This window comes from Symphodus melops, assembly GCF_947650265.1.
Source record: "Symphodus melops genome assembly, chromosome: 22".
Lineage (NCBI taxonomy): Eukaryota > Metazoa > Chordata > Actinopteri > Labriformes > Labridae > Symphodus > Symphodus melops.
In genome coordinates this window covers 6,182,449-6,196,710 of record NC_136712.1, presented here as the reverse complement: position 1 = coordinate 6,196,710, position 14,262 = coordinate 6,182,449, and the positions used below count along the sequence as shown (strand labels likewise).

General features: G+C 42.3%; 1 protein-coding gene across 1 annotated transcript in view; it reads left to right on the top strand.

The window, feature by feature from the left end:
• The window catches only part of LOC306818128 (ELKS/Rab6-interacting/CAST family member 1-like), a gene marked incomplete at its 5' end in the record, with an annotated part of 28,779 nt that extends 27,528 nt beyond the window's left edge, over positions 1-1,251 (top strand). Inside the window, one exon of the mRNA XM_079335503.1 lies at positions 127-1,251. Coding sequence (XP_079191629.1) covers positions 127-264 — 138 coding nt within the window. The 3' untranslated portion in view covers positions 265-1,251. The remainder of the gene's footprint in view (positions 1-126) is intronic.
• Between the last annotated feature and the right edge of the window lie 13,011 nt (positions 1,252-14,262).

The following is a 14,262-nucleotide window of genomic DNA, read 5'->3' as shown; positions in this document are numbered from 1 at the left end:
TTTTCTTTTATGCAAATAAGTGAATTTACCGAAATATCATTATATTCTATTGAATAGTTTATTTTAAATTGTCTGTGTCAGGGGATATTACGTCTAAACTTGAACACCTCTTTCTCTCTCTCTTAGTTGGAGGCAGAGTTAGCGCAGTGCGAGAGGGAGGGGGCGGAGCTCCAGGAGTACGCAAACCAGGTCCTGCAGCAGATCGCCGACCGATGCCCTGACATTTTGGAACAAGTCGTGAACGCACTGGAGGACAGCTGCTGACACACACACACACACACACACACACACACACACACACACACACCCAGAATAGAAAGTTCCATCACCAAAGTCAGGAAGCACACACACACAGACACACACAATGCCCTGATGTGTCACAGTGTGCTGGACGTGAGGACTGAGACTTTCTCTTCCATCTGCACTCATTTCATTTCAAACTTTAAAAAAAAAAATCCCTGCTAAGTAATGAACTGTGTTTTTGGTCCTCGCCATTTTGATTAACAACTCCACTGGGGAATATTGTTACTATGTTCATTTCAAAGTGCTGTCTTGGCATGCAGATTTCTTGGAATTAGTCGGCCATCTTGGTTCGTCCCAGGCCATCAGAAGTTGGACGCGTCGTGAATTCATTTATTTGGCGGAGGAAAAAGATTTTCACACTGTATAAAAAGAGTGAAAGAGACTTTGATCTTACTAGGTAGTTCCTGATGCCAGACTTACTCGCTGTTACCACATTGTTATTTGATTGGTTCAGATACAAAAGTGTTTATTTCAGCTGCCTTTGATTCTTTACATCATTTGCTGCTATCTTTTTAACTTTAAGTTTCTTTTCTGTTTTCTGTCTGATATGTGATGAAACCTCCCGACCTGCAGTTTCTCTGAGCAGTCATCTCCACATCGTTGTGTAAATTGTACAGCTCTCGTCAGGGGAACATGAAACTTTCTCATCCTTTTTTTTCCCCCCTTTGCTGATGAAAGGCACAAATCGCAATACTCCCTTTATGAAAAAAACACACCAGTTTAGATGTTTTGTGTTTGTTTGTAACCGAAGAAGAACAGGAGATGTTCAGTAATTGTGACCATGCTTAAATTACAGCTCAGATTATCCTACACTATCCGTTTTTTTTGAGACAATCCCTTTAGAGTGGATGTGGAGGAATCTGAACTTTCAGATTGTCCTGTATTAAACATTTCTTTGGGGGGGAGGGAGGGAGGGAATAAAAGTTATAACTACATATTTTTTTGCCTTTGGTAATATATATAGATATATATAAAACACTTACCGTAAATTCCGGACTATAAGCCGCTACTTTTTTCTCACACTTCGAGCACTGCGGCTTCTACTCCGGTGCGGCTAATGCATGGATTTTTTATGGGGGACAATGAGCTTCTGCCGCAAAAACATTTGACTTCGTCACGTCGGATCTTAATATCAGTCATTTTGCGCTTCATGCACGCACGTTAAGATGACACTGACAGCGACAACAGAGACTGAGGAAGTGAGTAATGAAGTCATTCTGAGGCAGTGAATGGATGGACTTTTTCTTGTGAAATATATTACGGTCATCTTTTTCATCAGCCGTGTTACAGACACCGTCGGCTAGGCTTCGTATTGTAACGGTTCATGTTGTAAAATCAGTAGTTGATAATGTGTTCATAATTCCGATTATGTGGAGAGTCAGTGAATGCACCAGCGAGAACGTGTTGAGTGGCTGTATGAGAGAACGCTGGGGGAGAGAGTTGGATTGTTACGGCAAGTTATGTGTTGCTCTCTGCTGTAAACGGCGTGGTCACGGCCGACAGTGATCGGGTTATTAAAAATTATTATTTGAACGCTCTCGTCGTCCTTTAACGTCCGTACGGACGCTACAGTATTTGCGGATGTTACCGGTAGCCTACGTCTGTGTAAATAGCTCTTGTTATAGCGTGGACACCTGCGGCTTATAATCAAGTGCGGCTTATATATGTACAAATACATTTATTTACTTATTTTTAGCCGGTGCGGCTTATATCCAGGTGCGCTCAATAGTACGGAATTTACGGTATCTTGTTTAATTGCAAATATTGTTATGTATTGGTTGTTATGTTGCATAATGTGTCAACAGCATTTCTAGTGTGAACTCATAGAAAGCACATGATTGGTCCATTCACAGGAGGACTGTTATAAGGAGTGTACGTTGCACCTACATGCACTGGGTCATTTTTCTCAGACTCTTATTTGTGTTGTTTGCAGTGGAACTCTATGACGCATGTTTCTAACAGTGCAGACGGCTTTAGCATGAATGGAACTGCTAACAGCACCGAGCACTGCAGGGTGAAGCTGTTTCAGGTTCAGTTCAAAGCTCCTCTGGTGTTTATGGTTTTCTTTTTTAGCAGAGATGGGAGTTATGAACCTGCAGACAGAAATACAGGGTGGAGACAAAGCCTAAAGAGGAAACTTCACACTGCTGACCCAGATTTGATTCCACCCTATCATGAGACTCTCTGAGGAGGCACTTTAACTGTGTTTTAAAAAAGTCACATGGGTGTAAATGACGAGTTTCAATCCAGAATATTCCACATTTCACTGGTTCTTATTTGAAATGAGACTCCACCCAGTATGAGCTTGTGTTTAAAATCCGGTGTTTCGTTATGTTTGTTTTTTTGCTGATAAAGTTCATGTAGGAATGGTGATGGCTTTTAACACTTTGTTGTGGATTGAAAAATGGGAATGACGAGAATGGAATAAAATCTAACACCGTGTTCATTTCGTTGTGAAAGTGGGATGTGCTGTCTTGTCATTTCAGGTCAGATATTTGACAGGGGAGAGCTGCGTCTGTGTTTTTCACGTGAGACCCTTTACAGTGGAGACATGTGCGACTTGTGAGCCCTCGGCACTCTGCATGCATGTAAGGTACACGCAGTTTCATCTTAGGGGGATCTGGATTTGGCTCTTCCTCTCTAAACACCTTCACACACGACTGTCTGTTAGATATGAGCTTCTTTTGTCCTTTCTTTTGGAGTTTAAATGATAAAAAAAAAAAGAAACGATTGAGCTTGAAGTGTCCTTTGTTTCATTTCCAATCTTTTCCTGACCCCCTCCATCCCCAGCCTTCCCCTCTTTATCTCCCACTCGCACACGCACACTAAACTGTGCTTCTTATCTTGTCACTTGTGGTTTATTTTCCTATCCGCCCACAATAATGACATTACTCCACAGCACAGACCTCATCCTGTTCCACTTCTTCATCCCCCCTAACACACACACACACATTGTGGAGCCAATCATATTCTTAAATGTCCAACTACTCGCCCAAAAGTTCGTTGTTTCCAGTTGAGTGAGATTATGAATATAGACGGGTTCAATTTGGCTTGTTCAGTGACTCTTCAATACTACACGATGGTGGTCCTGAAAGTAATCAACCACAACTAGTATAAAACTTTCAGCAAATTTTTAAAGTAAGTTTTCACAAGTGAGAATACTTAATATGTAGTTAAAAAGCTTGTCCGTGTCTTAACTTCTTCTAATCTGTGTAGCTTTTCACTCTTCCAGGTCATTGTCATTCGAAGCTCGCTCCAAAAGGCACCTGGACCTGGTGTAAGGCCTTGAAGATGTTTCAGCTCGCTTCTGAAAGGCGTCTTCAGACCTGTGGAAGCCTTTCGGAGCTCACGACTGAAACGACTTCAAGACCTTTAATCCAAATACAGGTGCCTTTCGGATCAAGCTTGGAATATCTCCTGACAAGATTTTTGCATCATCATGCTATCAGTAATTTTATTTGTGTGGCGTTAAAAAAAAAATCAGTTCTCTCAACCCACTTCACAAGAAGGGCAGCTCCAGACCGTCTTCTTAGTTAAAATATTTAAAACGACCCAATATTGATTCACCATGAGCAACATTAAGCAACAACTTCTTTTAACAGGCAGAAACCTCGACCTGAACCAGACACAAGAACTACACGGTTAGATACAAGTTACCACTATATGTATGTATGTATGTGTATATATATATATATATGTGTGATGAGTTTTGATATAGAGCAGTTCATCTTATATAAGATCATCAAATGATCATTCAGACTCTTATTCTCCTGAGAGAACCAGAAAAAATACAGTACTTAAAGATTTGAGCTCATAAAAAACAAGGATATTCTCTGCAGCACTGGAGAGATCATTTAAAAAGCTTCCACTCACTCCTGAAGTTTGCCTCCTGCATATGTCAGCAGCTCATTTCAAAACTTTGTTGGATCATTCAACTGTAAAATCTGCTTTAACAGACCCACCCAGCTGGACTGACCTTGAACCCAGAGTCTGACCTGATCTCTGACCTCCTGTGTGAAGAATTTTCAAACACAGTGAAAACATCATCAGGCCGCCGGGGTCATCCTGTTTCTCTCACACAATAAAAATCCATCAGACACACTGAGGAGCAGCTCCTCGGCAGTCTGTAAAGGCAGCATATGCGCCGGTGTTTACATCACACATGGCAACGCTTTGTGTGGCTACCTGGGTTTGTGTTCTGCTTTCTCCATCTACTGTCCCAATAAAAGCCAGTGGAGGGAGGCAGGAGGGATGGAAGGAGGAGGAGGAAGAGATACGCATGTACGACTCCCTGATTTATGTGATGGAGAAAGAGAGCGAGGGAACGGAGATAGAGGAGGAGGTGGAGGTACAACTCACCGAGCACCAGACACCATTTCATCTTCTTGTCTATACTATAACTCACACAGATCAGACTTCCCTTTAGCCTTCATGCAAGAATGCAAACTACACGTTTGAACGCTACAAATGTGTCAAAGACGAGAATATATATTGACTCAGAATACAGTCTGAGAAGTAGAGTTAGCTGCAAGATTGAATTCAAAGTCTGCTTTGCTTCACATGCTCAAAGTTTACCACTGCTTAAGAGACAAACCCCAAACTCAGTATACATACTCTAACCCTTGAATATTTTAGTGCACTGTAGATGGACTGCAGAACATCACTATGAAACACACTGTGGACTTTGTTTAAAAAAAAAAAGACCTCCGAAAATGATTAAATATCATTAAAACAACTGGTAGAAACATCCTAGGTGACTTTGTGTAGTTTGACCTTCTGTCCAAAGTCCCAGCTTGGATATTTGTGTACTTGTTTCCTTTTCGTACACTTCCTATGATCTGTTTCTTTTTCTCACTCCGTTTGTGTTTTTAATGTTCTGAAACATGCCTCTGCTGTCAACATGTACAAATGCTCAACATGTGCAATCACTGACTGACAGAGATGCATTACACTCATAACAGTGAATATAGCTACACACCAAACGGTAAGTGGGAGATGTATATTATGGAGTCTTGGTGACGAGTAAGTTTTGAAATGCTGCAGTCGATCGCTCCAGCAAAACGAGCTGAAAGAGCTTCAACGTGTTCCTTGAGGTCAAATACACGAGATTAAAGTACATTATACTATTATATTATAAGTGCACTAACAAGCTCAAAACTGATTTAAAATGTCAATAAACATTAAACACGTGATTCTAACTGAAATGAAGCTTTCTGTTCAAGAGTAAGATGTTACACCAGACTCCATTGACAAAAAGAGTCATTTTATGTTGCAGAACATCGAGGTCCATTGTCTGCTGCTGCCTCAACATGCTACACTTTTATTCTGGTAGTGTTTCAAAGAAGTATTACAAGGAGTCCAAACTTGTAATTTAAAACAGATGTTACACAGTTGAATATGAAATTGAGGCAACTGTAAAAATGACTTTTTTTGTCAATGGGGTTTAGTGTATTTGAAGACAAGCAATGTTAATGCTGTTTCTGGTTTAAAAAAACCCATCTTATTACAAAACTCAATCTCTAAATGGGGTCTTTCTGTATTCTTGTCAGATTCTCTGAATAAATATTTTAGTCTCAAAGTGACATAAACATGTCTTTTGAATTGATTTACTCGAATCCAACTGATTGCCCCAAAGGATAACATTACAGCTATCGTACCCTTTTTTTTTATGGGTGCTGCCGGAGGAAATGAACTCATTTGGTATAAAACTTTTTAGGCCCCTTTAGACCCAGAAATGCCTTGTAAAAAAACACACGTTCATTTCCCTTTAAGCCTAAAAAGTATTGATTGGTCTCATGAAGTTTAAACCCTATTGAAGGCTGAAGTTTCCTCGTTTGGATCACACGCACACACACGCACACACACACACACACACACACACACACACACACACACACACACACACACACACACACACACACACACACACCTTCCTTAGCAGATAAGTGTTCGATAAGATCGTGCTGATATCGACAGTTCACCAGACCCAAAAACACAGATGTCCTTGAGATAGCGTTTATACACGTGTGCAGTAAAAGATAGATCTACTTGCAGTTGTTTCCATATATACTGTCTATATGCACTGTATAGTGGAGCACTGAGACACATGAGAGACCAGGAGGAGGAATAAAAAGTGAGTGACTGCAGAGGAAGCCAGGAGGGCTCGCTTTGGCTTTGGGTAGATGTGGTTTCAATCATCACACATCACATCACACATGAGTGAGAAGAAAAAAGGGAAGGAGGGTGATGGAGAGAGGGAGAGAAAACAGAGAGGAGGCAGGGTGGGAGAGAGAGAGAGAGAGAGGGCAAGACCAAAACAAACACACTCAGTCTGTAGTACATGTTTCAAGCCTGATTATTTCAGTTGTGGTCTGAAAACATCAAGTTTTTGCTTGTTGGTTTTGGATTTTAAGATTTTGCAAATAGATTTGACTTTATTTTCTCTCATAAATGGTTTGCAGAGTAAATGAACTGTAGGTGGTACGCCGGAGGAAAGAGGGAGGGAGGAGTAGATGGAGGCAGCTGGCGAGATGGAAGGGACAGAATGAGGCAGTGAGCAGTAGGAAAAACTTTGGAGAGGAAATAAAAACAATGTGAGAGGAGTGGAGCTGCTAAAATAAGCTGTTAGCCGCTGACAGTCCAAACATCCAGCAACACTGAAGACATTTTCCTCATCTCCTTTTCATCCCCTCGTCTGTCCACTAATGTGACTTTTATTGCCTTCACAGAATCATGCATACTTGCAGCTTTGTCTGAACAAATGACAGGGACATAAAGACCTCAAGAAATAAGTAACTTATGGGATTCCTTTCTGTAAAACAACCACTTTGAGCGTAAAATGTAAAACCCTTTTCTTTGACAAATACAGTCAGGATGGCCGAGCGGTCTAAGGCGCCAGACTCAAGGACTCACTCCTTCCTCAGTTAAAGGGACTTCTGGTCTCCACATGGAGGCGTGGGTTCAAATCCCACTCCTGACACAAGTTTTAGCAGCAGCTTTGTAGAGAATGTAAATTAATATAACCTGATCTGTGTGTAGAGAAGGGGATGTTTTACACTCTGAGTGAGCCTGGATGTAAATGTTCAGCTCCACTACACTTCAAATAAGCAGGTTAAAACTTGTGTCAGGAGTGAGATTTGAACCCACGCCTCCATGTGGAGACCAGAAGCCCCTTCAACTGAGGAAGGAGTGAGCCCTTGAGTCTGGCGCCTTAGACCGCTCGGCCATCCTAACTGGACGGGAGTTTGAAAAGGGGTTACATTTTTGGTCAAAGTGGTTGATTTAAAATACACAATCCTATAAGTGAATGTTTTCCAGTCTCCAATACTTCCAGGTCCCAATAAGTGAGAAGACTGATGTGATTTAGGATCACACAGAGACGGCTCCCTTCACTGGACAAAAAGACAAACTCTGGGATCAGAAAATAAATAACTACTTTAACTTTCTAGGTTTCTTAAGTGTCAGGATGGCCGAGCGGTCTAAGGCGCCAGACTCAAGGACGTACTCCTTCCTCAGCTAAAGGGACTTCTGGTCTCCACATGGAGGCGTGGGTTCAAATCCCACTCCTGACACAAGTTTTACCTTCAGTGTCGACAGAAATTTTGCAGAGAGATGTTTTTGCACTAAGTTGGATGGACGTCAAGAAATAGAGATTGAAGTTTTTTACATGAAGAGATAATAAAAGGTTGAGTGTGGTGTTGAAAAATGGAAGCCCAAAGATTTCAGGTTCGGTCTTTGTGGTGTTTTACATATGAAACTATTTTGCTTTGTTGATGCCTCTGCAGAGATAAGTTTTTCTAATTTTGGATGATTTAAAACGTTATGTGAGTCTTTGGGAGGTATGATGAAGAAGCCATGCTCTCGCTTTTCCTTCTATGCACTTTTTCACATTCTGTAAAAACTTGAATGCTTCTGTTAAGTCAGGATGGCCGAGCGGTCTAAGGCACCAGACTCAAGGACTGACTCCTTCCTCAGTAAAAGGGGCTTCTGGTCTCCACATGGAGGCGTGGGTTCAAATCCCACTCCTGACACAAGTTTTAACCTGCTTATTTGAGGTTTAGTGGAGCTGAACATTTACATCCAGGCTCACTCAGAGTGTAAAACATCCCCTTCTCCACACACAGATCAGGTTATATTAATTTACATTCTCCACAAAGCTGCTGCTAAAACCTGTGTCAGGAGTGGGATTTGAACCCACGCCTCCATGTGGAGACCAGAAGTCCCTTTATCTGAGGAAGGAGTTTGTCCTTGAGTCTGGCGCCTTAGACCACTCGGCCATCCTGACGTGTAAGAAACCTCATAAGATAAAGTAGTCATTTATTTTCTGATCCCAGAGTTTGTCTTTTTTCCAGTGAAGGGAGCCGTCTCTCTGTGTGATCCTAAATCACATCAGTCTTCTCACTTATTGGGACCTGGAAGTATTGGAGACTGGAAAACATTCACTTATAGGATGTTGTACTTTAAATCAACCACTTTGAGCAAAATTGTAACTTCTTATCTAACTCCCACCCAGTCAGGATGGCCGAGCGGTCTAAGGCGCCAGACTCAAGGACTCACTCCTTCCTCAGTTAAAGGGACTTCTGGTCTCCACATGGAGGCGTGGGTTCAAATCCCACTCCTGACACAAGTTTTACCTTCAGTGTCGACAGAACTTTTGCAGAGAGATGTTTTTGCACTAAGTTAGAGGGACGTCAAGAAATAGGGATTGAAGTTTTTTACATGTGTTGTGGAATTTTTTCCATTACCAAAGAGTGAAAATAAAGAGTGAGAAGATCTATTCAAAAAGGAACCCCAAGATCGATCTGGTCTCAATGAACATTTATTCGAAGGCAAGATAAGCGTTCGAAGACCCCTCTCTCACACGGTGAGGAGAGAAAGAGGCCTGCAAGGAAGGAGGCACAATAATTAATGTTTCTTCTATGGCAGCTTTCCTACATTATCCTCATCAGCCCGTCTGCACTGCAACCAAACATGGAGTCATTGGCTTAACCAGAGCAATGGCGGACGAATCCTCTTACGGCGAATATGGTGTCCGGACAAATTTTCCCATGTTGTCCTCGTGTTCCACCGAGTGTAGCAGAGGGGTGTCCACGAAGGCCGGACACAGGACGTTGATCCGGACACCATATTCGCCGTAAGAGGATGTGTCCGCCATTACTCTGGTGAAACCAACCCACCCAGTCAGGATGGCCGAGTGGTCTAAGGCGCCAGACTCAAGGACAAACTCCTTCCTCAGTTAAAGGGACTTCTGGTCTCCACATGGAGGCGTGGGTTCAAATCCCACTCCTGACACAAGTTTTACCTTCAGTGTCGACAGAAATTTTGCAGAGAGGTGTTTTTGCACTAAGTTAGAGGGACGTCAAGAAATAGGGATTGAAGTTTTTTACATGAAGAGATAATAAAAGGTTGAGTGTGGTGTTGAAAAATGGAAGTCCAAAGATTTCAGGTTCTCAGTGTCTTTGTGGTGTTTTACATTTGAAACTATTTTGCTTTTTCGATGCCTCTGCAGAGATAAGTTTTTCTAATTTTGGATGATTTAATGTAATAACAAACGTTATGTGAGTCTTTGGGAGGTATGATGAAGAAGCCATGCTCTCGCTTTTCCTTCTATGCACTTTTTCACATTCTGTAAAAACTTGAATGCTTCTGGTAAGTCAGGATGGCCGAGCGGTCTAAGGCGCCAGACTCAAGGAGTGACTCCTTCCTCAGTTAAAGGGACTTCTGGTCTCCACATGGAGGCGTGGGTTCAAATCCCACTCCTGACACAAGTTTCCAGCTTGAGTGGCAGTGAAACTTTTGTAAAGAGATATTTTCAGACCAAGTTAAAGGCACATAAAGAGGTAATTCATGGTTGAGTTGGGTGTTGAAAACAGAACCAGGGGTGTCAAACTCCAGTCCTCGAGGGCCGGCTTCCTCAGTCTGTTAGATGTCTCCCTGCTCTGACACAGCTGAATCCAATGAGTGACTCGTTATCAGGCTTCTGCATAGCTTTATGACAACACATTGTTTTAAAGCAGGTGTGTTAGAGCAGGGAGAAATCTGAAAGTCTGAGGAAGCCGGTCCTCGAGGACTGGAGTTTGCCATGCTGTCTCACACTTTTCCTTCTATGCTTCTTTTTCGGATTCTGTAAAAACTTCACCACTTCTTGTAAGTCAGGATGGCCGAGTGGTCTAAGGCGCCAGACTCAAGGTCTCACTCCTTCCTCAGTCAAAGGGTCTTCTGGTCTCCACATGGAGGCGTGGGTTCAAATCCCACTCCTGACATGAGTTTTAACCTGCTTATTGGAAGTTTAGTGGAGCTGAACATTTACATTCATGCTGACTCAGAGTGTAAAACATCCCCTTCTCTACACACAGATCAGGTTATATTAATTTACATTCTCTACAAAGCTGCTGCTAAAACTTGTGCCAGGAGTGGGATTTGAACCCACGCCTCCATGTGGAGAAATCACATCAGTTTTCTCACTTATTGGGACCTGGAAGTATTGGAGCCTGGAAAACATTCACTTATAGGATGTTGTACTTTAAATCAACCACTTTGACCAACAATCTAACCGCTTTTCTAACTACCACCCAGTCAGGATGGCCGAGTGGTCTAAGGCGCCAGACTCAAGGACAGACTCCTTCCTCAGTAAAAGGGACTTCTGGTCTCCACATGGAGGCGTGGGTTCAAATCCCACTCCTGACATATATCTTACTTTCAGATATTATCCATGACTAAAACTGGCTTATTAAGGCTCAGAGGTTTTTCTGGACATCTCACGCACAAACAGGTTTTTAATCAGGTCAAACCTGTGATTAATCTTTATTAGAGGTTATTTAAACATGCATGTCTCAGCTGTAATGTTAGTGTTTAATAATAAGTTATTTTATTTCAGAGTGTGAAACATCCTCTTCTCTACTCACAGATCAGGTTATATTAATTTACATTCTCTATGAAAGGTGCTGCTAAAACTTTTGTCAGGAGTGGGATTTGAACCCACGCCTCCATGTGGAGACCAGAAATCCCTTTAACTGAGGAAGGAGTCCGTCCTTGAGTCTGGCGCCTTAGACCGCGCGGCCATCCTGACACTGAAGGAACCTAGAAAGTTAAAGTAGTAATTTATTTTCTGATCCCAGAGTTTGTCTTTTTGTCCAGTGAATGGAGCCGTCTCTCTGTGTGATCCTAAATCACATCAGTCTTCTCACTTATTGGGACCTGGAAGTATTGGAGACTGGAAAACATTCACTTATAGGATTGTGTACTTTAAATCAACCACTTTGAGCAAAATTGTAACTTCTTATCTAACTCCCACCCAGTCAGGATGGCCGAGCGGTCTAAGGCGCCAGACTCAAGGACGTACTCCTTCCTCAGTTAAAGGGACTTCTGGTCTCCACATGGAGGCGTGGGTTCAAATCCCACTCCTGACACAAGTTTTAACCTGCTTATTTGAAGTTTAGTGGAGCTGAACATTTACATTCACGCTGACTCAGAGTGTAAAACATCCCCTTCTCTACACACAGATCAGGTTATATTAATTTACATTCTCTACAAAGCTGCTGCTAAAACTTGTGCCAGGAGTGGGATTTGAACACATGCCTCCATGTGGAGAAATCACATCAGTTTTCTCACTTATTGGGACCTGGAAGTATTGGAGCCTGGAAAACATTCACTTATAGGATGTTGTACTTTAAATCAACCACTTTGAGCAACAATCTAACCGCTTTTCTAACTACCACCCAGTCAGGATGGCCGAGTGGTCTAAGGCGCCAGACTCAAGGACAGACTCCTTCCTCAGTAAAAGGGACTTCTGGTCTCCACATGGAGGCGTGGGTTCAAATCCCACTCCTGACATATATCTTACTTTCAGATATTATCCATGACCAAAACTGGCTTATTAAGGCTCAGAGGTTTTTCTGGACATCTCACGCACAAACAGGTTTTTAATCAGGTCAAACCTGTGATTAATCTTTATTAGAGGTTATTTAAACATGCATGTCTCAGCTGTAATGTTAGTGTTTAATAATAAGTTATTTTATTTCAGAGTGTGAAACATCCTCTTCTCTACTCACAGATCAGGTTATATTAATTTACATTCTCTATGAAAGGTGCTGCTAAAACTTTTGTCAGGAGTGGGATTTGAACCCACGCCTCCATGTGGAGACCAGAAATCCCTTTAACTGAGGAAGGAGTCCATCCTTGAGTCTGGCGCCTTAGACCGCTCGGCCATCCTGACACTGAAGGAACCTGGGAAGTTAAAGTAGTAATTTATTTTCTGATCCCAGAGTTTGTCTTTTTGTCCAGTGAAGGGAGCCGTCTCTCTGTGTGATCCTAAATCACATCAGTCTTCTCACTTATTGGGACCTGGAAGTATTGGAGACTGGAAAACATTCACTTATAGGATTGTGTACTTTAAATCAACCACTTTGAGCAAAATTGTAACTTCTTATCTAACTCCCACCCAGTCAGGATGGCCGAGCGGTCTAAGGCGCCAGACTCAAGGACGTACTCCTTCCTCAGTTAAAGGGACTTCTGGTCTCCACATGGAGGCGTGGGTTCAAATCCCACTCCTGACACAAGTTTTAACCTGCTTATTTGAAGTTTAGTGGAGCTGAACATTTACATTCACGCTGACTCAGAGTGTAAAACATCCCCTTCTCTACACACAGATCAGGTTGTATTAATTTACATTCTCTACAAAGCTGCTGCTAAAACTTGTGTCAGGAGTGGGATTTGAACCCACGCCTCCATGTGGAGACCAGAAGTCCCTTTAACTGAGGAAGGAGTCGCTCCTTGAGTCTGGCGCCTTAGACCGCTCGGCCATCCTGACTGTATTTGTCAAAGAAAAGGGTTTTACATTTTACGCTCAAAGTGGTTGTTTTACAGAAAGGAATCCCATAAGTTACTTATTTCTCGAGGTCTTTATGTCCCTGTCATTTGTTCAGACAAAGCAGCAAGTATGCATGATTCTGTGAAGGCAATAAAAAGACATTAGTGGACAGACGAGGGGATGAAAAGGAGATGAGGAAAATGTCTTCAGTGTTCAGATGTTTGGACAAATCCCACTCCTGACATTGTTTTTATTTTTTCAGAATAAGTTAGCGGGACATTAAGAAGTAATATAAGTTTCAGTTGGGCGTTGAAAAATGGAAGTAAACCAGTAAAATAATGTAATAATAAACATTTAGTGAGTCTTAAGGAGTCATTATGAAGAAGGTGCACACTTTTCCTTCCATGCACTTTATTAGGTCCTTGTAAGTCAGGATGGCCGAGTGGTCTAAGGCACCAGACTCAAGGACAGACTCCTTCCTCAGGTAAAGGGACTTCTGGTCTCCACTTAGAGGCGTGGGTTCAAATCCCACTCCTGACACAAGTTTTAAACTGTTTAGTGGAGTTTAACCTTTGAACATGTTGCAATACCTCTTGTTTTACAGAACTGTGAAAACATTTAAGTCATAGATAACTGTCAATTCAAGAAATAGATTTACTGACCAACCTTGCGTTTGATGCTTTCTGGAAAAAAAACACAAAAGATTAGCCCACAATCATGAAATTTGTAGATAAGTAAACTGAGGTTGATCACTGAAGCAGCTGCACAGGTGTGGATAGTTGTGTTGATTGACAGTTAACAGATTGCTGCTCTTAAAATCTATTTTGCCTTTATGTCTTTCTGAGCCATTATGAACCTGGGAAGAACCACTTTCCCTTCAAGTAAGTGTTCGAAATACGTCAAACCTGTCAATCATGTTTCGGTCAGGATGGCCGAGCGGTCTAAGGCGCCAGACTCAAGGAGCACTTCCCTAACCGAGATGAAAGGGACTTCTGGTCTCCTAGCGGAGGCGTGGGTTCAAATCCCACTCCTGACAGTACTTTAAACCTCACAGTCGCTCTCGCTCTCTCTCTCTCTCTCTCTCTCCCCAGCTGTGGGCAGGCGCGCACTTTCCACATCAGAGCAGAGCTGACCCGTCACACGGCTCAGAA